Genomic DNA, 26,641 nt, shown 5'->3' on the forward strand with positions numbered 1-26,641 from the left:
TGGTGGGAAGAGGAGAGGCTTGTTAGGGGGAAGGAATCAGTGTTTGATGTTTGTAGTCCAATAATTAATATTAAAGATGGTTTTCACTTTGATTTTTTTGTAGTGAAACCATATAAAATTGTGTTATTTTAGTTTTTCACTGTAATTTTTATTTGAAATGTGTTGCTTCACAGCTTCAGAGACCTGGTATAGAAGATGTAGCTGTGCTGAAGAAAGAACTGGTCCAGGTCCAAACGCTAATGGACAGTATGACCTTGGAACGTGAGAGAGAATCTGAAAAACTCAAAGATGAGTGCAAGAAGCTACAGGTGGAACATGCTAACTCAGAGGTAATGACGTTCAGTGCACTCAAATGTGATTTTTGTTAACTTAGTGTATACTGTTACCTGAAATGTTCCACATTTCAAGTCTGTGTTCTTTCTGTATCATGATATCGCCCATTTTTATGTGGTCCAATGACTGCCTTATAAAAGTAAATTTATGCTATTCATCTTGACCTAATGCCTATTGTCATTACTTTTCATATTTTACCATATTGTATGTTACATTGTTTGTATTGAGATAGCTTAAAATACTTATGAGTTGTGTCTCATACCATTTCCTTATAAAAAACTTAACTGCCTTAAATACTCTATCTCATTTATTTGTTTATAATTTCTTTTATTTTTAGCTTCTGCTTACTCTTCAAATATAAATATTTGTCTAAGTATATAAATATATGGCATGTATTTTATCAATTTATTAAAATTCAATTCTCTTTCTTCCAGTTAAGTGTGTATTGGTGAAGTACAGTACTTAAATTAGTAGAAAAGAATTTTATGTATTACTACTTTACTTAACCTAAATAATAGCATTATAAACAGGCACATTAAATGGAATTAAAGAAGCTAAAAATACAATGATTTATTTGATATTTCTAGTTGAGACTGAAGATATGTATTCCAGTGTACATTGTTAAATTTTTCCTTATGTTCCATTACTTTCATTTTTAAATATATACCTTAGGAATTCATTGACTTTTTTTTTTTTGGTTCAGATATTTGAGAAAAATAACTCCTAAAACATTTGAAAGTACTTTGTAAAAAATTAGCTATCTTATAGATTAGAAATTGAAGATTTAAAGGTTAAAAAGTATTCTACATATCTACATTATTGAAAATATCAAAGCTGGGATCAACTTATATTTGCTGTGGTCTTTAATGGAAATCATTTTTTAAGAATTTTATTTGTATTCCAAATACACCCTTTTGAATCCCATTTTTAAAAAATTAAAGTGTTCATAAAGATAAAGAATAAGTATGGTTACACTCATGCATAGTTGTTAAAAAGTATATTTAAGTATCTTTTAAAAGTATACTAATGTAGAAATAGATTTAGCAGTATGATTGGACATTTTTATTGTGTTTTCAATGTGTACTTCAGTCCTGTCTTCCACCTTTCATCTATCATTTCATTATTTTTTTTTTCTGCTTTCTAATGGAGATGCTTAAACTTGAGGTAATGTGATTTGGGAAGGCTTTTAATATTAGTAATACTTTTAATACAACACCTTCTATTGTCATATAGCATTTTGTGTTTAGAGCAATCTCAGAACTTCAAAGATATGCTCATTTTTGTTTTATTAATTTAAGCAAATTTTGGATCATCTTTAAATAATTATTTACTAAGAGTAATAGCATATTAGAATAATAATTACAATTCTAAAGCACTAGCAGTATGTTTGCTTGGTGTATCTTCCCTTAATTATTTTGTAACTTAAAGCTTTTTAGTAAAACTTCAATGTTGAGTTCAAAAATGTGGTTTAAAGGAAATGTAGATTTTTATAGGGTTTGATATACTCTTCCCAATTAATATCTGTTAATTCCTTTGAAATAGAATCACTCATTCCTTTGTGACTTTTTTTGAATAGTGTCAGTAACTATTCAAATTTAGGTTGTTGTAAAGCTTATGTTCCTTTGTGGATGTCAGTAAGCCAAATCATGATAGAAAGTCAGTTAATCCGAAGCACCATAAAAAATAGTAAAGCAGGAGATGGGTAGTAGTGAAGCTGGCAATAATGTGAGACAATTTTAGATAGAATGATCAGGGAAGTCCCCTTGAGGAGAATGTGTATGAGAAGAATGAATTAAGCAAGAATCATAGTGAAGAACTGGGAGCAAGTGTTCCTCAGAAGAGGGAGCACAAGTGCTAAAGCCTTCAAAGCCCAGATAAGCTTAGCCTGTTAGTAGTGAGGAAAGTCAGTGTGGCTAGAATGGAGAGCCTTCTTTGGTTGGGTTTCACCCATAGTGATATATGAACAGGGAATATCTGAACTTGGAAATGTTTTCTTTCTTTAATCTTATATATATATTTCAAATAAAAACATAATACATGGTCATGATAAAAGATTAAAATGATTTACAATGTGCAGTGAGAAAGTACAAGTTTGCTATAATTCATTTCCCTCCCTTTCCTTCCTCATAACTAAAGTATACCTCTTGCTGTGTACTCTTCCCACAACTTTCTTTTTTAACTCCTAGAGTAAATTAAAAAATTTTAAATGCTTGTGTTTATCTTTTTAAACATTCTAGGTTTAAAAATATATACACATTTAGTGTACAAAGGACAAATGTACACTTATTGTTCATTTTTTTAGGTGTTAACATTATAAAATCATTTATAAGAACATTTAAAAACTATAACAATGATCTTTTTAATGTATTTGCTTTACATTTTCTTGTTTAGTGTCTTCTGCATGTTGGAATTTATCAGCAAGATAGATATTAGATAGATGTTATGCTTGGATTTTACATTTTATAAGCTTTTATGTAGAATCATGGTATTTTAATGAAATATACTCATAATTTGGGTTACTTATTTCTGTTTATATTCCAGACATTCTGCTATATCCTTTGATAAGATACTTATAAGTAGGTGTTTAAATATGATAATATACTTGCTTTCGTGACAAGTTGGCATTTGCAGTATGTGATTGAAACATATTACTTTAAAATAGCTAAATTGTTTGCAATATTTTTATTAATATCCATACTGTTACTAACTGAAAATGATTCTGAGACTCAAAGGTGTTAGAAATAGCACTTTGAAATAAACTCCCAATACCTGTACCCATATCAAAGATACATGATCAATTTAAGACATGTTTATTAGGATATGCCTTTAACTGAAATGCAATTAAAAATACTTGAATATTTAAACTTATTTCCTTCTTTGAAGTATGTAATATGTATATTAATTGTTATACATTATATTTACATACCCTGTGTAAGGTATAACTATAAAGTAATGTGACAGATTGCCTTTCAGGGTATAAGAAATGGTTCATTTACATTAATGTTTTCCTTAAAAGGTCAGGCCATGAACTTATATCAGATGTGCTGCCATTCCTAAAAACATTTTTGAAACCTCTTTTGATAGACTTTAAACCAGTTTGGAAAACACTCAGAAAACTAGTTTCATTAGTTTATGGTTATTAAAATAAAATTTAAAAAGCCCAAGTGAACATTTAGTTTAGTCACTTACCTTGTTTACTAGGTAGTTTCTAAAACTGAAAGCCAAAGCTACTGTATGAAAAAAAAAAAAAAAGCCACATATTCTGGAAGCATTCCCAAAAGAAGGCTAGCAAAAGATCTCTTGGCATTGTTGTCCCAATAAATTAGTAGCCTTTTAGTAACTTTCTACTAATTTATTACAAATTTCTCCCTTGAAGATGAAAGTACTCATTTGTAGTATATGATACAGGTAACTGCTGATGTGTTTATTAAGAAAACTTTAAAAAATTTACATTACTCATATTACAAAGTTTATTTACTAATAAAGACTACAAAGAAAATAATTATAACCTGAAGAATGAAGAAATAAAGCCAACAAGCAATGTTAGAAATACAACGTTCTTTTGTTAATATCATCTGTGGTAAAGCAGTCTCTCGCTTGCTAGTGGTGAAGCTTTTGTGTAAAGGAATTTGTATTTCCAAGATCTTTGCTTACCCTTCTCTTATGTCTTTTTTAAGTGATCAAACCATTGTTTTAATAGTAGACCTTAATTTTCATTTAAAAAAGTGTTAAAATGTGTTGAAGTGGTCCATATCAAGTGATAATACCTGATCACGGAGTGCAGTGATTCTATTTAATAAAACTCTATATATAACTTCTGTTTGGTAACTTCTTTGGACAAAAACTTCCCATTACAGTAAAAAAGATGATTTGCCATTTTTCAAAGGTAACTGTGTGTAGTATGTTTGCATTTAACATGTTTTAAACTGAAAAGAAAAGGCTATACTATAGAAATGGGGAAAAAATGTAGGCATAACTTGCATATCCTCTTTTAACTCAAGAGGATTAAAGTACAGAGTTTCAAAGCCAGTAAATTCAAGTTTATAGTTTGATGCTTACTTCTGACATGTGAGGTAGGATGTCAACTTTTCATTTCTTGTGTTATTAAATAAATGAAGTTGTGCATCTTAGATACATTTAAAAATTTTGTTTTCATTCAGTAAAGATGTGGGGTGGCAGTAGAAGGGTAAAGATCCAAACTGAAACTTCCAAGGATTATTTCAATTTAACAACCACAATGATGCAAATTATGTAATCTTAAAACCTTTGGATGCTTCCATTTCTTTTTTCATTTAATTTGCTCTAATTTTTTTTTTTTTTTAGGCCACAGTAAACCAGCTAAAGAATGAACTTGCCAAAGGCCCCCAGGAGGTTGCTATATATGTGCAGGAACTACAAAAACTGAAAAGTTCAGTTAATGAATTAACACAAAAAAATCAGGTGAGAATTTAAAAACTACTTGTAGTGGTGAATTGATTTTATATATCTTAAATTTTGATTTTGTGTGTGTGTTTTATATATTGGCATAGTACAGTGTGAATGTAAAATTATTTTGAATTTTTTTTAGTGTTTAATACATTCACATTGTTATGCAGTCTCCAGAAGTCTTTTCATCATCAAAAATAGAAACTTTGTACTCATTAATTTCCCATTCACTGCCTCCTATTGTAAAGGAAAAACACTCCTACTGTGTGTCTTCTCTACACTCCATAATCTACTACAACTTCACTCCTGACACCAGACGTGGGGTTCCACACAGCAACAATTCTGTGACAACAGCTGAGTGTCCTACAATTTAACTCAATTCTAATACCATTTACCTGGAGATAGTGTTTGGTCCCACAGGTTTAAGGATTCAGTGCCACAGGACTGTGCTGCTACCCGCCTTTCCCACCTTTCACACAGCAATCAGAAGTCCAGCTTGTTAACCTGTGCTTCTTATCCAACTAGCTAATAAAGGTAGTTTCCCACAACCTTCCTTCCCCTCCAAATGAATTCCCTCGATTCATTTGCTAGAGTGACTCACAGAATTTAGGAAAAATTTTACTTACTATATTACTGGTTTATTATATAAGATGATAACTCAAAACAGCTAGATAGAAGAGATGTATAGGGCAAAGATAATATGGGAAAGGGTACGGAGAGCCCATGCTCTCTCTGGGTGCTCTCCATGTGTTCACCAACCCTGAATCTCTCTAAATTCTATACCTTACGGTTTCTATGGAAGCCTTGATTGTTACATAGGCATGATTGATTAAATCATTGGCCATTGTCAATTAGTTCAACCTTCAAGCCCTCTCCTCTTATCCAAGGTAGGGGGATGGGGCTGAAAGTTCTAACTGATCCTGGTTGATTCCCTGGGCAACCAGCTCCATCTTTAGGGGCTTTCTAAAAATTCACCTCTTTAACATAAACCTATATAGGTGGTTGAAAGGGGCTTGTTTTGAATAACAAGAAACATCTTTATTGATCTTATTAACAAAGGGAATTCCAAGGGCTTTAGGAACTCTATTCCAGAAATGGGAATGAAGACCAAATGAACATATATTATTACAAATCACAATACCACCTCTTGATGCACAGTTTTTAATTTGATGTAATTCAGTTTTTCTATTCTTTTATTGCCTGTGCTTCTGGTGTCATATCTAAGAAATCATTGCCAAATCCAGTGTCATTGAAGCTTCTGCCTTAGTTTTCTTCTAGTAGTTTTATAGTTTTAGGTCTTACATATAGTTCTTTGATCCAGTTTGAGTTAATTTTTTTTAACAGTGAAATGTAAGGTGGGTGTTTATTTCTGGGCTCTCTATTCTTATTCCATTTGTCTTTATGTCTCTTTATGCCAGTAGCACACTGTTTTGATTATTGTAGCTTTTAATAAGTTTTGAAATCAGGAAGTGTGAGACCTCCAACTTTGTTCTTTATTCTGTATTTTGTAATGTTAATATCTTATGGTTTTTTTCTTTATAGATGAACAACAGATAAGTAATTAGTTTTGGGATAGGGCAGGTAGTGGTATGAATACTTTTTTTCCATGTCTTTACTTTTTTGATGTTGGGGGACAATAGGGAGTTACTAAACTTTTATTCAAAGGTATAGTGAATTTGTTGGCTTTGCTTTACAAACTTGAACCCAATATTTTGGAAGTATAACAGGGGAAAAATCAAGAATAAAAACATGTAGAAAGGGAAAAAGAGATATGTATAATTGGCTGTAAATATTAAGCTTCCTGCTAACAGCCAGCAGCTCTGGCCTACAGCTTACTTCAACCACATGAGAAACTCGAGGGGGAAACCACCCAGCTAAGCTGCTTCTGGATTCCTGATCCCCAGAAAGTGTGTGTGAGATTATAGGTATAATTTTAAGCTGTGTTAAGTTTTGGGGTGATTTGTTGCTTGTGCCCTTGGCAACAGTTCTCAAACTTACTAACTTCAGGACTGTTTTACATTCTCAAAATTGTTATGGCCCCAGAGCTTTTATTGTTTGGGGAGTTATATCTATGGGTATTTATCACATTAGAAATTAAAATGTATTAAAAGAATTTATTACTTTATTTTAAAATCATTAACTGTTAAATACTAAGAAATAGAAATACCATTTCTTAAGAAAAATTACTGTATTTTCCAAAACAAAAGAATGGTGTTGGTATTTTACATTTTTATAAACCCCTTTAATAAAGGACAGATAGATTCTCTTACCTGCTTTTACGTTTAATCTATTGTGATATGGTTGAAGTGTATGAAGAAAATTCAGTCTCAGATAATGTAGTTGGGAAGGGGAAGAATATTGTAATAACCTTTTCAAGTAATTACAGCTATTGTTTGATAGTTCACTAAAGCTGGATATGGTAGTTTCTCAACAGTTAGTTAATGTAGAATCTGAAACCGTATCAGTGCAGTTTTATACTTTGTAGCATTCAAAGTCATTCATCTATTTTGCCTTTTGAGTGGATTCTTTTCTGTGCATGATTTTGTAACATCATGCATTAGTTATATGGAAAGTATTGGTTCACTGAATTATGCAGATCTAAACATTAACACATTTTATTGTATAGTATTAAGACAATCACATTTGTCAATATCACCATCAATTTCAGAATAGGCTTGAAGTATGAGGAATTGTCAAACTCATGGTGATGGTTACATTTTCTAAAATTCTAAAATTCATTTAAAAGCTTTACTTTATCAGTGGCAACAAATATTGTGAGTTCTATTCTTTGAAGTGACAGATTCTCCTCCTACCTAAGTCTGAATAATCATAGTTTGTCACTTGTTCCGGTAAAAATGGTGTTTTACGAAGAAAAGCAACTGGTTCAGTTTATAATTCAGTTACATAAATGGTTTTCCATGTGACAGTTATTATTCTTTGATATGCAGCAGAAGTGATCCATGTATACTTCCTATTTTTTTCACACAGTTTTTCTTTGCTATTATAAATATTAAAGCTATGTACATTTACATACAAATTTCATATATCTGCAATGCAGCCCCAAGTGAAATTGCTGGGTTGTAGGCTATACACATGCTGAAATTTGCTAGGAACCCCTGAACTATTTTCCAAAGTAATTATACCAGTTTACCATTGTCCATTTCTGACTGGTTTCTAAAATTTATCATCTTTGATTTATGAAAACCTCTGCACCTCCCTCCCCTCTTTTTTTTCCTCTCTTGTCAAACTATAGGTAGAAAACATCTACATACAGTTGAGTTTATCTTTGTCATTCTGTTTGATTTTTAATTTCTTTGAGATCAGGATTCACCTTCTACCTCTTGGAAACAGACCAGGATGTGTACATGCAGTGGATATTTATGATCAGTATGGTTTACTATATTTTTGAAACATTAAACTATTAGAAAAGAACATGATGTGACATTGATACCCTGGAATGTATACTCAAATAATGAAGCACAGATTGTATATAGATATTCACATGTGTACATGCGTGCACACGCACACACATTATTAAAGGAAGTGCTATGCTATTTTATGAAGATGGTTTAGTGTGGTAAAACTGGAATATTTTTGATTAGGAAATAATAGGATCTTCTACTTATCTTAATAATCCTTACATAAGCGTAAGACTTCACAACTTTTTTTCAAAGTGTTTTTCCCGTTTAGGATTTGCCCACAAGTCAGCAAGAGGTGTGTCTACCTTTTCTTATCCTTGCTATCTGCTTCCTCAACCTCTCTTCTACCCTATGCACTTGGCAAACTGTAATTGTTGACAGTTGTGAAATCGAAGTGTTTTGATTTTGGAAATCTCATAGGGTCTTTTGAAGCCTATTACAATTTAAAATGCCTTGGGCAAGTTTTGTGGGTCATAGACAGCATCAAGGTGAGTAGATTAGTAATATACAATGAATGGAGAAAATGATTTCTTTTGTGCTAATGTTAAGATTTTTTAGCATTAAACCAGTGTTTTGTAATTATCAGCGTTGAAAACTTAGAAACAAAAGGGGAATATTGAAGAAACTTTCTTCTTAGTGTCTAAAAGGAATCAATTCTGAAATTGAAACAAAATTCTGAACACAATCGTAATACAGCTGCATATAAGCTATAAGTATATAAAAATATAGGTCATTGTAAGGGACTGAGTTATTTTTTGGGTCTCACCTCTCACCCCTTTGCATTCCAACAGTCTGGGCTGTAAGGTGCTCATAGGCTGAAGTGGGAGCCATATATGGCAAGTTATTGTAGTTCCGTGTATCACTGCTGAATTGCTAAGTGGTATAGTGATATGACAGTATAGCACAGTGGTTGAAGGCGTGTTTATATTCCAGCTTTGCCACTTTCTGTTCGTGACATTTAGCGTCTCTCAAAGTCTGTTTCCTCTTCTGCTAAGAAGTACTATTATATCCATTTGCCTTTTAGGACTGATATGAATATTAAATAAATTAATACATGTTAAATGCTTAGACCAATGTGTGGCTTTTAGTAAGCACCTCAGTGAATGTTTTGTTTTTGTTTTTATTTGGTAAGTGTTGTGATACAGGGTTGGGTCAAGGACAAGGTGGAAGTTCCCGAACTTACTGACTGATAAGTCAGGAAAGGTTTTTACAAGAGACATAACTTTTTAGCTTAGTCTTTAAGGATGCTAAGGAAGCATTTCATATGGCAGAGGGGTTAATGGCATTTCATTTTGAGAGCTAGATATGCAAAAGGCATGGGAACATGTAAGAGCTTGTTTACAACAAGATGTTGGAGAGCTACAAGTGGTTCAGTTTGTCTAAACTGTGTGTTGTGAAAAATGTATTGGACTTAGAATCATAATACATTACTCTTTCACTAGGCCAAGTCATACAGTTTCCTTCAACTTTAGCTTCCTCATCCCGTAGAATGGGGCTAATGATGTCTATCTCATATTTTATTGTAAGGATTAATTTGGAGTAGTGAAAGTGCAATTTCTTTAATGGATTTTCTATGCTTTATTTTCTTCAATGGATTTGACTATACTTAAAAAAAATTTTTTTTAAATGATGTATTTATTATACTGTTTTGGTTTGGATTCTGTGGAAGTACCATAATGACAATGAGAAGTTTGTAATACTAAATATAGTTCACTTTTTACACATAAAAATTGAATAGCGTGAATGGATTAGGTTCTTCCAAAAAGAAAGTGGCTTAGCTTCTTTTAAAGAAAATTTGATTATCTCTTATCTGTGTAAGAAAACAGATTTTGATAGTATTTTTAGGACAGGTGAACTTTGAACAATGGTTATGTACCTTTGCTTCTTAAAGAGCAAAGCTGTCTGAGGGATCATTTACATATAGTACTGGAGGGATTGCATGGTCAATGAATGAGTAAGTCTGTGGGGAAGAAGACTCACTCATTACTAGCCTTAAATTTTGTAACATATCTTTAAATTATATCCTGTCCAAATTCTCAGTATTTGTGAGCATGGTTGCATTCATGAAATTCAGTAACTTAGAATTTTCTTTAACAATATGCAACACATTTATAGATCAATGGGTAGACTTAATTTAGCTTATAAATTCTAAAATAAATGTTATTTTCTTAAAAGAAAAAGTGTAAAGTTATGTCAAGAAAAATGCAGTTAATAACTAGTAACACAAAGAAGTGTTTATAAAAAGAGAAATTTCCTAACAGAGTGTAACTCAAAAGTACTATTTTTTTTTCTTCAGTCTTTTGATTCTACCTATTTTTTTTCCTGTTTCTGTTGGTTGGTCAAAGCATACATCTCTTGGCTAATTTTGCTGCAGACTTCTGTTCTTCTTCCCTCCAAGTTTGTCTCCCATTTTGTCTATATACACTTATATCATCTTTCTGGGCAATGCTTTCTCTACAGTATATTCCTGCTTGATAATTTATGTTCTGTGCACTTTTTCTTAGACAAGTGTTCAAGTCCTTTACTGTTAGCTTTCCCACTTTGGTTACTAGACTTATTACTCCTCTTGAGGTAATAGTTGTTTGCTGTTTGACCACATGCAACTTGTTTCTCTGTTCCTTTGTGTTTTTAAATATATTTGTGCCTTTTTGTATACAGCAGATGGCATGAGTCATGTATACCTGTTACTTAACTCCTCTCACCATTTTCTCCAATCTCAGACTTTATTTTCAGGTGCTTGTAACTTACTAGTTAGCACTACCCTACCTGACTGCTCATTTTATTTTGAAAAAAATTATTCACTTTAAACATTTGACATACCTTTTGTGTTAATCCATTTTTGCTTGGACATTATGGGTTTTAACTTTCTTAGAAAAATTTTTTTTTTTTGATATATGTTTTTCATTTAGATTATACTCTGTTTAAAGGACAGAAACTTTTTTCTCTACTATTTTTGTATCATCCCCTTCTAGCACACTGCATATAAAAAGTGAGTATAATAAATGTCCATGATTGATTCATCAGGTACTTATAATGGCTTCTTATCCTGGCTGTCTTACAGAACTGAGTAAAAATTTTGATCCATATTTCACATGTAAATATGTTGAGTTAAAATGTGCAGTATTAATAGTAACAACTCCTTTGAGACCAGATTTTGACATTGGTTAGGCTGGTTGATCTAGATGTTTGATTGGAATTGTCATTGTTATATTTTGTACTTGATAGTATTGGGTCAAATAACAAAATATAAGGCAGGTAAGTAAGATTTTTAGATAACTATATTTACACACGTGGGAAGACATTTGAATTAGTCATAAACTTGTGACTCTTAAAAATGGTTTTTATCAAGAAGAGAAAAATAAGGAATCAATAGGCTCAGGCATGCTGGGGCAGTGAATATTATGCTAAAACTCTTAGCAACTATGAAATTGCAAAGCCAAAAATCAGAATTGCTATATTATTATTCAAAATAATTTTTGATTATAGAATAGTTTTAATTTTTAACTTCAGTGGGAAAATATAAATATGTTGCATACCCTAAAGAATCTAGATTTCAGTGTTTTCATTTTATGTCAAAATTTTGTTAGTAATTCCTAAATTATATTAGTAGAGCTTAGTCAAGAGGGCCAATAATAAGTCAGTGTGTAATACTGACTAAATATTTAGCAGATGGTACTGCTCTAAAGGTTGTTTGAATAATTAGAATAATTAAAAATACTAGAAAAAGAAATAAATGGTTAAATTGATATTTCAGAACTTGACTGAAAAGTTGCTGAAGAAAGAACTGGACTATACTCAGCTAGAGGAGAAACATAATGAAGAGCGTGTGAGTAAAAAGAATATACAAGCAAGCCTTCATCAAAAAGACCTTGACTGTCAACAGCTTCAGTCAAGATTATCTGCATCTGAAACCTCACTGCAACGAACACAGGCAGAACTAGGTGAAAAGGGGGAAGCTATTCAAAAAGTCAAAGAAGAATTAACAGAAGTAGAGAACAAGTACCAACACCTGAAGGCGGAATTTAAACAGCTACAGCAGCAGAGAGAAGAAAAGGAGCAGCATGGGTTACAACTTCAAAGTGAAGTTAATCAAGTAAAGCATGTTACTTTTTTAAATTATAATTTCTCCTAGCATGTTTGATGGTTATTTGATCATAATATATAGTTCATTTAAAAAAATTAACTTAATTTTCACAACCTATAATATTGGGTCATATCTCATTTCCTTTGTTTCCCTTAAGATGAGAAAAAAAATGATAATAGTTATCATAGAGTATTGTGAAGTGTTTATGAATTATACACATAAACTGCTAAGGAGGTACCTGGCACGTGATAGTTATTCAGCAGGTGTTAGCTATTGTAATTAATTTATCTTGTTGACCATTCTTTAAGAAACCTTACGTTTTTCTTTTTTGTTACAAATTTTCAAAATATAATTATCAGTAAAGCAATAATATAAAAATTTGATATTTTAGAAGAAGAAACAGCTTAGTCCTAACAACTACTTTTTAATAGATAAATAATGTGTATCAGATGAAACTTCATGCAAGTTTTGACTCAGCCATTAACTTAATTTTTAAATTCCATATTTAAGTTATTTTTTATAGGTAACTTTAAGATTGGTTGGAAAATGGAAATTTGGGGGAGATAAAGTCCTCAGCCACTTTTTTGATAATGTTGAACTTTTTCACTTAAATGATAGTGATATTTGCTATTGTGGCATCAATCCTTCTGTCTGCTTGGCCTGAGATATTCTTCCTATTTCTGTTCTCTGGTAAACATTACTTACTTCACTTGTCAGTTTTCTAGAAATCCTTTTCTGAATATTGCCACTTCTCCTCACTCTCCCCAAAAGATGACTCAAGCATGTACATATCTTGACTGTTTTACTTACCACAGTAGTACATCATAACTTCTGTGTCTTTCTTCACTAGACTCTGAACTCTTTGGATGCAAAGACCATGTCTGACTCATTTTTTATCCTCATTACTTGGCATATTGTTTATCAGTCAGTTAATGTTTTAGTGAGTAAGTAAGTGAATAAATAAGTATAGGCATTCATCATAGAAGGAAACAGGCTTGGGGATATCAGTGAATAACTTGAAAAGTACCTGAGATACTTGATTTCAGTTTGGATAAACAAATTGGGCATTTATGGTCATTAAAAGATGCAGTGCCTTATTTGTTAAGAGATACAAAAAGGAAAAAAGGAAACAGTACATACTTTAAATGATTATGTAAATCCCACTGAGGATATGTCAAATATTATTCTATCCTAAAGAACATGAAAATTGTAATAAAATGATCCCATATATGTGGGAATTTGGAAGAGTTCCTCTCCCGTTTTCTTCCCCCCATAGTACTTCATATTGTGTATTTATTTTATCCAGTTACATGATCAGGAAAAGTTCTGTGTGAGAGAGAGGTGGTGCTTGAAAATGTGAATATTGGACAGATTTTGGCAAGTGGCAGTTGGAAGGCAGGAGGGTCTTCTAGGCAGAAGGATTAGTGAGAGTAAATTAGTGGCAGGGAAGAGAGGACTATTGTGATTGGAAAGAGCATTTGGAACTTTATTAAGTAGGGTCTTGAATAGCTTGCTGAGGAATTCGGCGTTAATTTTGTTGTTGGGTTGAGGGGCATCAGGAATTTTTGAGAACCTACTCAAACACATTTTTACACAAAGACTTGGATATGTGATTATTTGGTTTAGTCACAATTCTGTATAAGATAAAGAGGTCATATTGAAGACCTTGAAGTGATACCATTTATCTTCTTTCTTTGAGCATGCTGTCTGGGTTCTATCTTCAAGTATATCTCAAGTCTGTCCACTTCTCTTCTTCCACACTGCTACTACCCTTAATCTAAGCCACCATCATTGCTTGCCTGGGCTATTGTAGCCTTCTTAAAGTTTCCCTTCTTAATCTATTTTCCATGCAGAAGCCAGAGACATCTTTTTAAAACATGAAGGATATCACTTCATTCCTCTGCTTGATACCCACCAGTGGCTTTGCATAACACTTTGAATTGAAACCACACGTCTTACTTTGGCATGTCAGCATCTGCATGTAGTAAGGCCTTTGATCTCCTTTCAGTTCCTCAAACACACCAACTTCTCAAGTGCTTTCCTGTCTTAGGTTCTTTCCCCATGTTTTTTTCTTAGCATGCTCTTGACTTAATTTCTTCATAAGGCTGGCTGTAGAAGACTGGAAATGAATCTTACTTAAAACTTTTTTCAATACCCCTAAAGAGTGTAGGCACTAACTGGGTTGGTTTTGCTCTCTGCTGTATGCATTGCACCCAATTTGGGTACTGACAAAATTAGATAGCTAGCAGTTGTCAACAAAGGACTTGAAAACCAAGGTACTTCAGATCTGTGTTCATGAGCACTTCTGAAATAGCCATAGATGTGCAGGTAATGTTACATAACTGAAATATTAAACATCATCAGTTTAGTTTTTAAAACTAACACACCATCTTGAATAGTGTAGTGGTTTATAAGTAGGGATTTAGGAGCCAACTGCCTGAGTTCCCATTGTGTGGCCCACAGTAATCTCAGGCAAGTTATTCAACTTGTGCCTCAGTTGGCTCATCTATAAAATGAGGATAATAATGAAACCTCTTCATAGGGTTATTATAGGAAGTAAATTAGTTAATATTTGTGAGGCATCTAGAATAGGGCCTGGTACTATATAATAAATAATATATAATAAACATTATTAGGAGTATTATGAATAAAGAATTATATATAAAAGTTCACAAAACTAAATTTGTTTAAGAACGTATATACATATACTCAAAATGTGACTTCAGGGTAGATCATTCTATTAATAATTCCAATGTATATTATTTTTACTCTTAATTCAACCTCTTTTTTTTTTTGAGAGGGCATCTCTTATATTTATTGATCAAATGGTTGTTAACAACAATAAAATTCTGTATAGGGGACTCAATGCACAATCATTAATCAACCCCAAGCCTAACTCTCAACAGTCTCCAATCTTCTGAAGCATAACGAACAAGTTCTTACATGGTGAACAAGTTCTTACATGGTGAATAAGTTCTTACATGGTGAACAGTGCAAGGGTAGTCATATCACAGAAACTTTCGGTTTTGATCACGCATCGTGAACTGTAAACAATCAAGTCAGATATGATTATTCATTTGATTTTTATACTTGATTTATATGTGAATCCCACATTTCTCCCTTATTTTTTTTTTAAAATAAAATGCTGAAGTGGTAGGTAGATGCAAGATAAATAGAAAGCATAATTTAGTGCTGTAAGAGGACAAGTGTAGATGATCAGGTCTGTGCCTATAGACTAAGTATTAATCCAAGCTAGACAAGGGCAACAAAACATCCACAGATGCAGAAGATTTCTCTCAAAACAGGGGGTGTGAGGTTCTAAGCCTCACCTCTGTTGATCCCCAATTTCTCACCTGATGGCCCCCCTGCGACTGTGCCTGTCTTAGGTTCAACCTCTTTTCTTGAACGTATTTACTCTAAAATGGTATAGGCATCATTGTTTAAGTGGTTTGGGCCTGTTTTCACCCTTGGGCAGCTTTTATTTGAGACTTATTTCCTTATTAAAGATCAGAGATTTATCAGGTGTCATCAGTAATAATGAATGACAAAGTTATTTATAAGACATATCTCTCTTACTCTTTCGGTAAGTCTTCACTTCAGAGCAATAGTTATCTTTAATTCTGTGATTTTTCAACTCTGTCTACAGGTCAGAATCACTTGGGAATACTTAAAAAGTTACCTGTACCTAGGCCAAGACCTTGGATCCACCCTTCATCTGTCATAGGCCTGCCCATTGGTATATTTAAGCATTTCCCTGTGATTGTACAGTTGGGATGGAAAACGAAGAAATGCTTTTTAAAGTGTTGCTTTTCAGTGTGTGATTTCTGAATTTTCCTGAAATTAAATATCATCTGATTTCTTTTTATGAAAACATGGATATTTGGACTTCAGCTCAGATGTACTAAATCTAAACTTCTAAGGGAGAAGTCTGATTACCTGTGTATTAACAAAGCTATCAGGAGATTCTTATCCAGCAAGTTTAGGAAGTAGGCATGAATAGTGTTGCCTATTTGGAAGAGATCAAACACTATCACATACTTTGAAGGCCTTGTTTACTTTCAGATATCACAGTTGGGCCTAATTCTTGCACTGAATAGGAGAAGGTTTGGGTCGTTGTTATAGTGCTAATTTATTGTATTTATTTTCTTAAAAATTATTTGTTACAAAAAAGCAGGTAGAAGAACTTTGGCAGATGAAGCTGAGTGAAGGAAGCCATGCCTTGAGTATATACACAGGAGGGACATTTTATAATGATTAAAAAAAAACAACAACCCTCCTTCCCACCAAAAACCAGAGCTAGTTCATCAAGACTATATGACAGCCTTCAGTGTGCATAACTGTAGTGTGTATGTCTTTTTTTTAATGATGTGTAAATAACATATAATAATACCCTATTAGTTTTAGGTGTATTTCATAATGATTCAATATTTTTACTCATTACAAAATGAATTTTTCCAGAATATCTTGCCTGGCTTTAATACATCTGTATATCTATAGGTATTCAAAGATGGAGAGAAGTATGACTTTAGGGCATTTTGAGTCATTCCTCAGGGGTGGAGATAAGTTCATCTCCTTATCAGTGGGTAATTACCTGCCCAACGGAGGGCATGTCTGAACCTGAGAGGTTAAGGGGAGAGGGTTGGCTTGCTCGCCAGTTTTGCTGCTGCTGGAGCAGGAGAGAGACATTGGCCAGACTGAAGTTTGTAAGCAATAAACAGGTTTTAAATTTCATTTCTCCCTTTGACTGATTTCGGTTTTTAGAGGTATTTTGCCCCTGGATTTCATTTCCTCTCCTAACAATCTCCTACTAACAATCTCCATAGTAAGTCTAGTTACCATGTGTCACCATATAAAGTTATTAAAATATTATTAACTATATTCTCTATGCTGTGACTCATATCCCCATGACTTACTTGTTTTATAACTGAAGTTTGTAATTCTTAATCTCCTTCAACTATTTCACATACTCACTAATTGCCTTCCTCCTCTGGAAACTAACAGTTTGTTTTCTGTATCTATGAATTTGTTTTGTTGTGTTTGCTTGCTTGTTGTATTTAGATTCCACATATAAGTGAGATCATATGGTATTTGTCTTTCTCTGTCTGACTTTTTTCACTTAGAACTTTGGCAGATGAAGCTGAGTGAAGGAAGGACCTCCCTCTAGGTCCATCCAGTTGTCCCAAATGGCAAGATTTCATTCTTTTTTATGGCTGAGTAATATTCCACATCTCCTTTATCTGTTCATCTGTCAATGGATACTTAGGTTACTTCCATATCTTGGCTATTGTAAATAAAGCAGCAATGAACATAGGGGTGCATAGATATCTTTGGAATTGGTGTTTTTGTTTTCTTTGAGTAAATACCCAGAAGTTGACTTGCTGGATTGTATGGTAGTTCTATTTTTTAATTTTTTAAGGAATCTCCATACTGTTTTCCATAGTGGCTGTACCAATTTACACTCCCACTAACAGTGTATGAGGATTCTTTTCTCTCTATCCTCACCAATACTTGTTATTTTTTGTATTTTTGATAATAGTCAATCAGACAGATGTAAGGTGATTTCTCACTGTAGTTTTGATTTGTGTTTCCCTGATGATTAGTGATGGTGAGTGTCTTCTCATGTGTCTCTTGGCCATCTCTCTTCTTTGGAAAATGTCTTTTTAAGTCCTCTGCATATTTTTTAATTGGGTTTTTTATATTTTGATACTAAGTTGTATAAGTTCTTTAAATATTTGGGATATTAACAGCTAATTAGATGTGGGATTTGCAGATCTCTCCTCACATTCAGTAGGTTGGCATTTCATTTTGTTGATGGTTCTTTTTGCTGTGAAAAAGCTTTTCAGTTCAATGTAATCCCATTTGTTTGTTTGAGGTTTTGTTGTCCTTGCCGGAAGACACTGTCCAAAAAAATACTGCTAAGACTGATGTCAAAGAGCTTACTGCCTTTGTTTGCTTCTAGGAGTTTTATCGTTTCAGGTCTTATATTCAAGTCTTTAATTAATTTTAAATTTATTTTTGTATATGGTATAAAGCAATGATCTTATTATATATTATATATTATTAATATATATATATATTTCAGTATATATGAAAGTCTAAAAGATTTCATTCTTTTGCATGAAGCTGTCCAATTGTCCCAGGACCATCTTTTGAAGAGACTGTATTTTCCCCATTGTATAGTCTTGTCTCCTTTGTCATAGACTGTGTTTGACAAAATTCATTGTCTTTGATAAAAACTTCAACAAAGTGGGTATAGAAGGAAGGTACCTCAACATAATAAAGGCCATATATGACAAGCACATATGTGGTCGTATGTGGAAAGCACAGCTAATATACTCATCTGAGGAAAAGCTTTCTAAGATTAGGAACAAGATAAGGATACCCACTCTTACCACTTTTATTCAACATAGTATTGGAAATCCTAACTATAGCAATTAGGCAAGCAAAAGAAATAAAAGGCAGTCAATTTGGAATGGAAGAAGTAAAACTGTTACTATTTGCAGATGACATGATAGTATATGTAGAAAACCCTAAAGATTCCACCCAAAAACTATTAGAAATAATCAATGAGTTTGTAAAGTCACAGGATGCAAAATTAACATCAGAAATCAGTTGCATTTCTGTATGCTAATAAGGAACCACTAGAAAGAGAAATTAAGAGAACAATCCCATTTACAATTGTATCAAAGAGAATAAAATATGAAGGAATAAATTTACCCAAGTAGGGGAAAGACCTGTACTCTGAAAACCAGAAAACATTGATGAAAGAAATTGAAGACCAAAACAAATAAATGGGAAGATAATCTGTGCTTATGGATTGAAAGAAGTAATAGTGTTAAAATGTCCATACTACTCAATGTAATCTACAGATTCAGTACAGTCCCCATCAAAATACCAATGGCATTTTTCAGAATTAGAGCAAAGAATTCTAACATTTGTATGGAACCACAAAAGACCCCAAATAGCCAAAGCAAACTTGAGAAAGAACAAAACTGGAGGAATCATGTTCCCTGATTCTGAACTATACTACAAACCTGTAGTAATCAAACCAGTATGGTGCTGGCATGAAAACAGGCACAGAAATCAATGGAATAGAATAGAGCACCCAGAACTTTACCCACATACATGTGATCAATTAACCTAATTCACTGCATTTTAAAAAGAATAAAAAGGAGAGAAATGTCAGATTGCTGGCTAAGGACAAGGATAAAATAAATGCATTGTCTTTAACTGTAGTGATTCCTGTTTTAATTAGATGGAAGCATGTCTACATTAGACATTTATTTTGGTTTTCTTTATTAAGGATAGGATATATTCTGATAGCCCACAGTTTGTTTCATAGCATAAGAAAATAGTGGATATCCACTTTTCTGATAGAATTTTATTTTTTCCTTGGAACTATGAATATTTGTGGAGAAATACTTGACTATAGAGCATATAAATGTGCATATGACACAAAGGCTATAGTTTGTTTATATTTTCAGATTTAACATGAATAGCTTTTATAGAAAGCAATTGTATAGAATTCTTGTTCTTAATTTTTAATTTTGCTGAGGCATATGCATTTGATTTTATGTGATATAAGGCTGGTATGTAGGAGTACTCTTAGTGTGTAAGCCTTACCTGATGTTTTGCACCCTTATCTCTATGCGACTCTTTTTGTGTTCTATACTTAGCATTGTGCAGTACTTCTGAAATTAATACAGACTTTTTCCTTTTATCATGGAAAAAAACAAAACAAAAGACTTCCCTCACTCCCCTAAGAGAAACCAGCTCTTATTTACTTCTGGTAGTATTAGGGAAGTTAGGGAGCTTTTCTGAGAAAGTAATGGTTATTAGCTCCAGGGAAAATTTCTCCTTTCCTGGGTGGCAATTTTAAAGTTAATTAGTAAGGGTCACCTAATACTTAAAGAAAATTCTTTCCTGTATTTTATTTAGAAATTATGTGTCAGTTTGAGGACTTGGGAATGTTTTATGCTCTATTCAACACCTAAATGTAAGAAGTCAGTTGTAGTGCTCCATAACTATGGAAAAACAACAAGAATCATTGTGAAAAAAAAAAAAAAACTTTGAAATTGATCGGATTATATCTGAAGTGTCTTAATTTTTAAGTTTCATTTTATTAAGTACCTCAAGTGATTCTAATACTTCTGTCCAAACAAGAACCTCTGGTTCACTGTACTTTTTTAGAACAAAAAACCCCCAAAACTATGATGTTTAATTTACAATTACAATTGTAATTTAAGTGAGTTAAATGTTTTAATGAGTTAAAAACATTAGACTCATTATTATTTATATAATTGAATTTAATTGGATCTTAGGTTCTCCTAAAGTATTATGAAAATAAAGATATATTGGTGAACAATATACATTGTTTGGAAAATAGATGATAATGATGAATGTTCATGTTTTTATACATATGCGTATATCAACTTTTTTTTTCTTTTTTAAAGTTACATAGTAAACTCCTGGAGACAGAGCGCCAACTTGGGGAAGCTCATGGCAGGCTGAAGGAACAGAGACAACTTTCAAGTGAAAAGTTGATGGATAAAGAACAGCAAGTAGCTGATTTACAACTCAAACTTTCTCGTTTAGAAGAACAGGTGAGATAGCACTGCAAATGACTTTATCAGTAAATTTATTGCTATATTTGAGGCATCTTATTAAATATTGGTTAAATCTTTTCATTGCCAAGAGCTTTCATTAGACATTGTTTTTTTTAATGCTGAATTATGACATTTATTTCTCCCCAGTAAAAACACCCTACTTATTAACTACATTAATTCATTTTGCTGTGATTGTATTCCCTAAAGTTCTCCACAGAAATGTACAAAGAAGACTATTCTTTCAGCTTAGGCAGGAAAGATTCTGGGGTTGAACCTTTGTCAGGCTGCCAAAGGAGGGGTCTTCCTACCCAGGAAGGACAACTTTGTAATGAAACACTGAAAAATGAGCAGTCGGTGAGGGGTCATTGGCATGAAGTTGGCGCGTATAAATTTTCTATTTGCATTTAAGGATTTTCACTTTTAAAAATGAAGCATAAGGTTGAATGCTTTCTAAGTAAACGTGTGGTTGCCAAAAAGTAGAAACTATTATTTGGTTAAAGTTATCATTAAATTATGTCTTTTACTACAATTGAAGAAACATTGAGAGTTAAAATTTGTAGCTTCAGCAACCGATTTTCTTCTAGACCTGAAATCTTAGATGCAGATGATCCTATTCTTTTCTAATAAGTGATAATTATGATTGTTGTAGAATAAAACCCCATACATTTTGATACTGTGGTTTAGATTACTGTAATGAAAACTTGTGTGTAATTCCTTGATCATATTAGTATACAAAAAGCAATAATAAACTAAATGCCAACCTGTAGGAAGAATTGTATTCTTAGGATGAAGGTCCATACCTGGAAAATAGTTTCTATTAAAATTAAGATTCTCTAAGTAATGAGATATTGCTTTCAAAGTTGATTTTATATATTATCTGAGTTTAGTTTTCTCTTTGGACTTGAGAATTGTGAGATTTGACATAATGCCAGATATTTATGAATGATAGCACTAAGCCTTTAAGTTGTCAACTGACAGTCTACATTTTTTTTAAGTTGAAGGAAAAAGTAACAAATTTCACAGAATTGCAACATCAGTTAGATAAAACAAAGCAACAGCATCAAGAACAACAAGCTCTTCAGCAAAGCACTACAGCAAAACTTCGAGAAGCTCAGGTAAATGTTATTTGAATTATTAGCCTCTTAAACAAAAATTAACCAAATTATTATTCTTTATTGTGGTAAAAACTAGATAATGGAAATTACTTGGCTATAAAGGGTTTTGATAATTTTCAGTATCTGGAAAATCAGAAATCTTTTTCTTTTAAATGCTATGTTGAAAATTTTCTCTAAATTTTAAAAATTAGTTATTACAGATTTATTATTTAAGTAAATTTATATAAAATAAACTTAAATTTCTTTATTAAGTGTATCTGTTTATTTAAAATATATTATTTACATTATTCATAAATAATAAATTATTGTTATTATCTTAAAAACACTTTATTTGAAAAACTAAAAAATGCAAATAAAATTTCTTGGTTTATTAGCCTGTAAAAAAGAACATTTTGTGTTTCCTATAGTAGAACTTAATGTTTGGTCATGTCTTTCCCTGCTTTGGAATTCTTATATAAACATTAGAATTACAGGTAAAGAAAATACAATGATTGGGTTAAACTTAGGCAGATTTTATAGCATAATTTAGAGGATTGAAATAAATTAAATTTTTGTTTTATTACTGTGAAGGGAGAGAGTGCCCAAATGTTTGAAATGAATTTGACTTTAGCATTTGTTTATTCCTTCAATCTTTCATTAATTAATTGAATATTATTGAGTACTCTATGTCCAGGACTGTGGTAAGCACTGAAAAAAATAAGAGGTGAGAAAGATATAGTACCTACCTTTAGTAAATGGCAAATTAATTATGTGCCACAGAAACAATGTTGGAGTTTAAAGGAGATAGTAAGTAATACACCTTTCTTTCCCTTCTGAGTTTGGAGAGGGGCATGGGAGTCAGATAGAGATCAAAATACTGTTTTCCTTTATTTGTTATTTCATTCTATCAGTCAACAAGTATCTATTAATGTCTATGTTTAGCCAAGGAAATAAATGATTTTGCAGATATGGAAGCAAAGAAAACTGGCAGAAAGGTCTGCTCTCATGGAGCTTTGTGAGGGATACAAGCAATAGCCAGGGTACAGAGGCAAAATACATCATTGGTTAGGTAACAGTAAGTGATATGGAGATGAAAAAAGGGATGGGGAGTAGAAACTATGTGGGGAGCTAGAGGTGGGACTGCAATGTTAGCATTGCCAGAGAAGGCCTCCCTGAGAAGATAAAAGACCCAAAGGGGGAGTGTGAGCTATTGGATGTGAAAGAAGAGCATCAGTGTTAAAAGGCCTTGAGGAAGGAGCATGTCTAAGTAGTGTCAGGAAGCCAGTGGTGGCAGTGGTGGGAGTGATGAGGAGGGTTAAAGGAGCAGTCTTAGTGACACAGAGGATCAGAACATGTAGAGCCTCATCAGTAGTTTTAAGAATGTTACTGTGAGGTCAGTGGAGGGTTCTGAGTTGAGGAGTAGCATGATCTGATTTATAATTTCATAGGATTACTCTGGCTCCTGTATTGAGAGTAGACTATTGGGGCACATGAATAGAAGCAAAGAAATTAGCTGAAAGACTAGTACAGTAATCCAGACAAGAAATGTTGTGGCTTGGATCTGAGTGGAAACAATGTAGGTAGTGAGAAATGGTCAGATTCTAGATATATTTTGAAGGTATAACTGACAGATTTATTGATAGATTGATGCAGGGTATTGAGAGAGAAATCAAGGATGATTCCAAGGATTTTGGCCTGGGTAGTCTGAAGGATAGAAGTCAAGTAAGATGAAGACTGAGAATCCTATTGAATTTGGCAATATGGAAATCATTGATGACATTGATAAGAGCAATTTGGATAGAGAAGGAAGAACTAAAGCCTGAGGGAGAGAGTTTAAGAGAAAACAGAAGAGAGGTTGGGTAAAATGAACATAGTTAACCCTAGAAGTTTTACTGTAAATAGTAGTAAAGAAATAGAATAGTAAACCTGAGGTAGAGAATTTGGCATAGGTCTGCAGCTAAGTGGGTTTTCTTATACTGTACCCCAGAATTAAATTTATTCATTCAGTCACAGGCAAAGCTGAAAATGACAGCCTTTTACTTTCTTATAGGCAGGTTGTCTCTTAGACTGAGAGGAGAGCAAGGGGCTGAGTTAAACATGCTTAGTTCCTATTCCAAACTTTCCAATTAGTTAAATTCTCATTCCCTGGGGAGGAATAACAAAAGCATGGCAAAGAAGCCAGGTAAAGTATCTCATTATGGAAACATGAAAAAGCCTTGAAAACTAATAAAACAGATGTATTAAATGAATACATCTAATAAAACTAATTAAACTGATTAAAGAGTATAGTTCTAGGTGCATATGTGTATATAAAATGATCATGTTGGCTTGGAGGGCAGTTACCTAACTTTAGAATCTGGAAAAGAGCAGTCATTGAAAACTACTTAAAAGTGACAATCTGTGTTGCAAAGAATGCATAGATGTTTCTGGGTTGCAAAGATGGTGATAGTGAGAAGCATATCCAAGTATAGTAGAGGTTACAAGGACAAGGATACTGAATCTGGTATAAACTCAGCTGTTAGGTTTTGCTGGAGCTTAAAGCATAATTTAGAGATTAGTTCTCGAGGAGGCCATAGTGTCAGACATGGGTAAGTTTATGGAAGGCCTTGCATGACACTTATCCTTGAAGATAGAAAGGTATTAAAGGTCTTAAGATGAAAGTTCCATAGCCAGATTTGATTTTTAAGTAGGTTATTCTTGTTGTATGAAAGAGATTTTAGAGCGAATATTCTGAAACAGGAGATCAGTTAAAAGACTAATATATGCAGTAGTTCAGATGAAAAATAATAATGGTTTTAGTTCAAGCAAGTTAAAAAAATGTCATAGGAACAAATATGAGGAGTAATACTTGGGAGGTAAAATAAATAGGACTTGTTGACTTAGTAGTTGTAGGAATGAGAGCAAAAGGGAATGACTTTCAGATTGATAACATTGGATACATGCTAAATGGAGGTGTTAATTGTGTTAGTGAACGTGAGACAAGTGGCAGTTTTGTAGGGTAATTTGATGAGTTCAGTTTTGGACATGTCTTGAGGCACCTACAGGATACATTAATTTAAAGTCCTGGAGGAGAGGACCTTGCTGTATATATTAGCTGTGATAGACATCAGCTATATGGGGTAAATGGAATTATTAGAATAGATGTGATCAGCCATGGAGAGAGTAGAGTGAGAAAAGGTAGACACCTAGTAATACAAGATGCTTGGGAAACATCAGTGCTTAAGGGATGCATGCATAGAGTAAGAGCAGCCCAAAGAAAGAGAATGATCAGAGTAATTAAGGAGAACCTGCAGAGTGGAAGCCAAGGGATTAAAGAGTGTGAAAAATTGGGAGTAATAAACATCTTCAAATGTGGATGTATGGTGGGGATGCCTTATATGATACATGAAAAATGTCCATTAGATTAGGCATTTAAGAAGTAGGCTGGTGAACTTTATAAACATAATTTCAATAAAGTGATAGAGCTGAAGTCTGATTTTTTAATTGATGAGTAAATGAGAGATGAGGGAGCTGGTAAAATAAATATGTATTACTTTAGAAATTTAAATGTGAATTATACAAAGATTGGGCAAAAACTGAAGTGGGGCTTGGTCTGAGAAGTATTTCTCAGAATGAGATATCTTAACATGTTTATTTAAACAAAGATTGATAGGGATTAATTGAGGATATTGGAGAAAGGGGGCAGAAGGAATAAGGTATTGATAAGCTCTGATGTCACTGATAAAATGGGTGTTGGTGAATTTGAACTTATTCTCTGAAGGACAGCCTTTGAAGCTTGAGGAAAGGAAGTAAATATGGTTACATGTAGACAAGGGGATGGGAAATCAAGGTAGATCATTCCTGAAGATTTCCCCCTACTCCCTTTTTTGGGTAAAATTGGAGACAGCAATAGCTGAATGTCAGGCAGGCAGAGATTAAGAATTTGGAGACAATACTGAAGATTTAAGTAGTTACCAAGGGGAATGTATGAAGGTAAGAACCTCACTCAAGTGAAAGAAAGGGTAGATAAGAGGATTCTGAGTACATAATGGAGGTTGGAGTCTAGAAATTTGTAGTGGCATCAACCCATGGAGGTTTGTGATTTTGCTCTAACAGTACTTAGAAATGAAGTTGTGGAGAAGAAACAGATTGCAACATCAATCTAGGATTGGGCTTTTTTAGGATGGTTATAGGAAACTTTGTGGTGAAAGAAACAGAAAATGTAGTTGAAAGAATAGTTAAGATTAGCTTATATATGAAATTCAGGAAGAGAAGCTCGAGATATGCTAAATAAGCTAGAAGAAAATTGAAGTCAGTGTCTCTTTGATGTAGAGGACCAGAATTGAGGTCCTGAAATTGGAAGGTGCTCAGGAAGGTGTCGTCAAAATAGTTGAGATTTTTCATTTGGAATAATTTTAGGTGATTACCTAGAAAGAAAGAAAGAAAGAAAGATCCTACATGTGAGTAATTGAATAGAATGAGTAAAGTTCCAGGAATTAAGATGATATGAATATTGAGGCTGTGCTCTTAATTCTGTATGTATTTTGTATTTCCCAGGAAATTGGCAGCAAGTGGGATTGAGACAAAGACTAAATCAGGTCTCAAGTCTTCAGTGAATGAGGTAGGGATTTATAGATGATAGTAACATAGAATAGAGAGTAGAACAAATAAATGACATACCCCCCAAACAGCATAAAGCTT

General features: G+C 33.0%; 1 protein-coding gene across 3 annotated transcripts in view; it reads left to right on the forward strand.

Annotated features, from left to right (window-relative positions):
• EEA1 (early endosome antigen 1) overlaps nucleotides 1–26,641 on the forward strand; it is a 141,006-nt gene that overhangs the window by 69,458 nt on the left and 44,907 nt on the right. For all 3 annotated transcript variants that reach the window (XM_057486515.1, XM_036891056.2, XM_057486516.1), the window contains 5 exons: nucleotides 174–329; nucleotides 4,657–4,773; nucleotides 11,932–12,270; nucleotides 20,715–20,864; nucleotides 21,863–21,982. In XM_057486515.1, the coding sequence (XP_057342498.1) occupies nucleotides 174–329; nucleotides 4,657–4,773; nucleotides 11,932–12,270; nucleotides 20,715–20,864; nucleotides 21,863–21,982 (882 nt within the window). The remainder of the gene's footprint in view (nucleotides 1–173; nucleotides 330–4,656; nucleotides 4,774–11,931; nucleotides 12,271–20,714; nucleotides 20,865–21,862; nucleotides 21,983–26,641) is intronic.

Source organism: Manis pentadactyla, chromosome 10 (genome assembly GCF_030020395.1).
Source record: "Manis pentadactyla isolate mManPen7 chromosome 10, mManPen7.hap1, whole genome shotgun sequence".
In the NCBI taxonomy this organism is placed as follows: Eukaryota; Metazoa; Chordata; class Mammalia; order Pholidota; family Manidae; genus Manis; species Manis pentadactyla.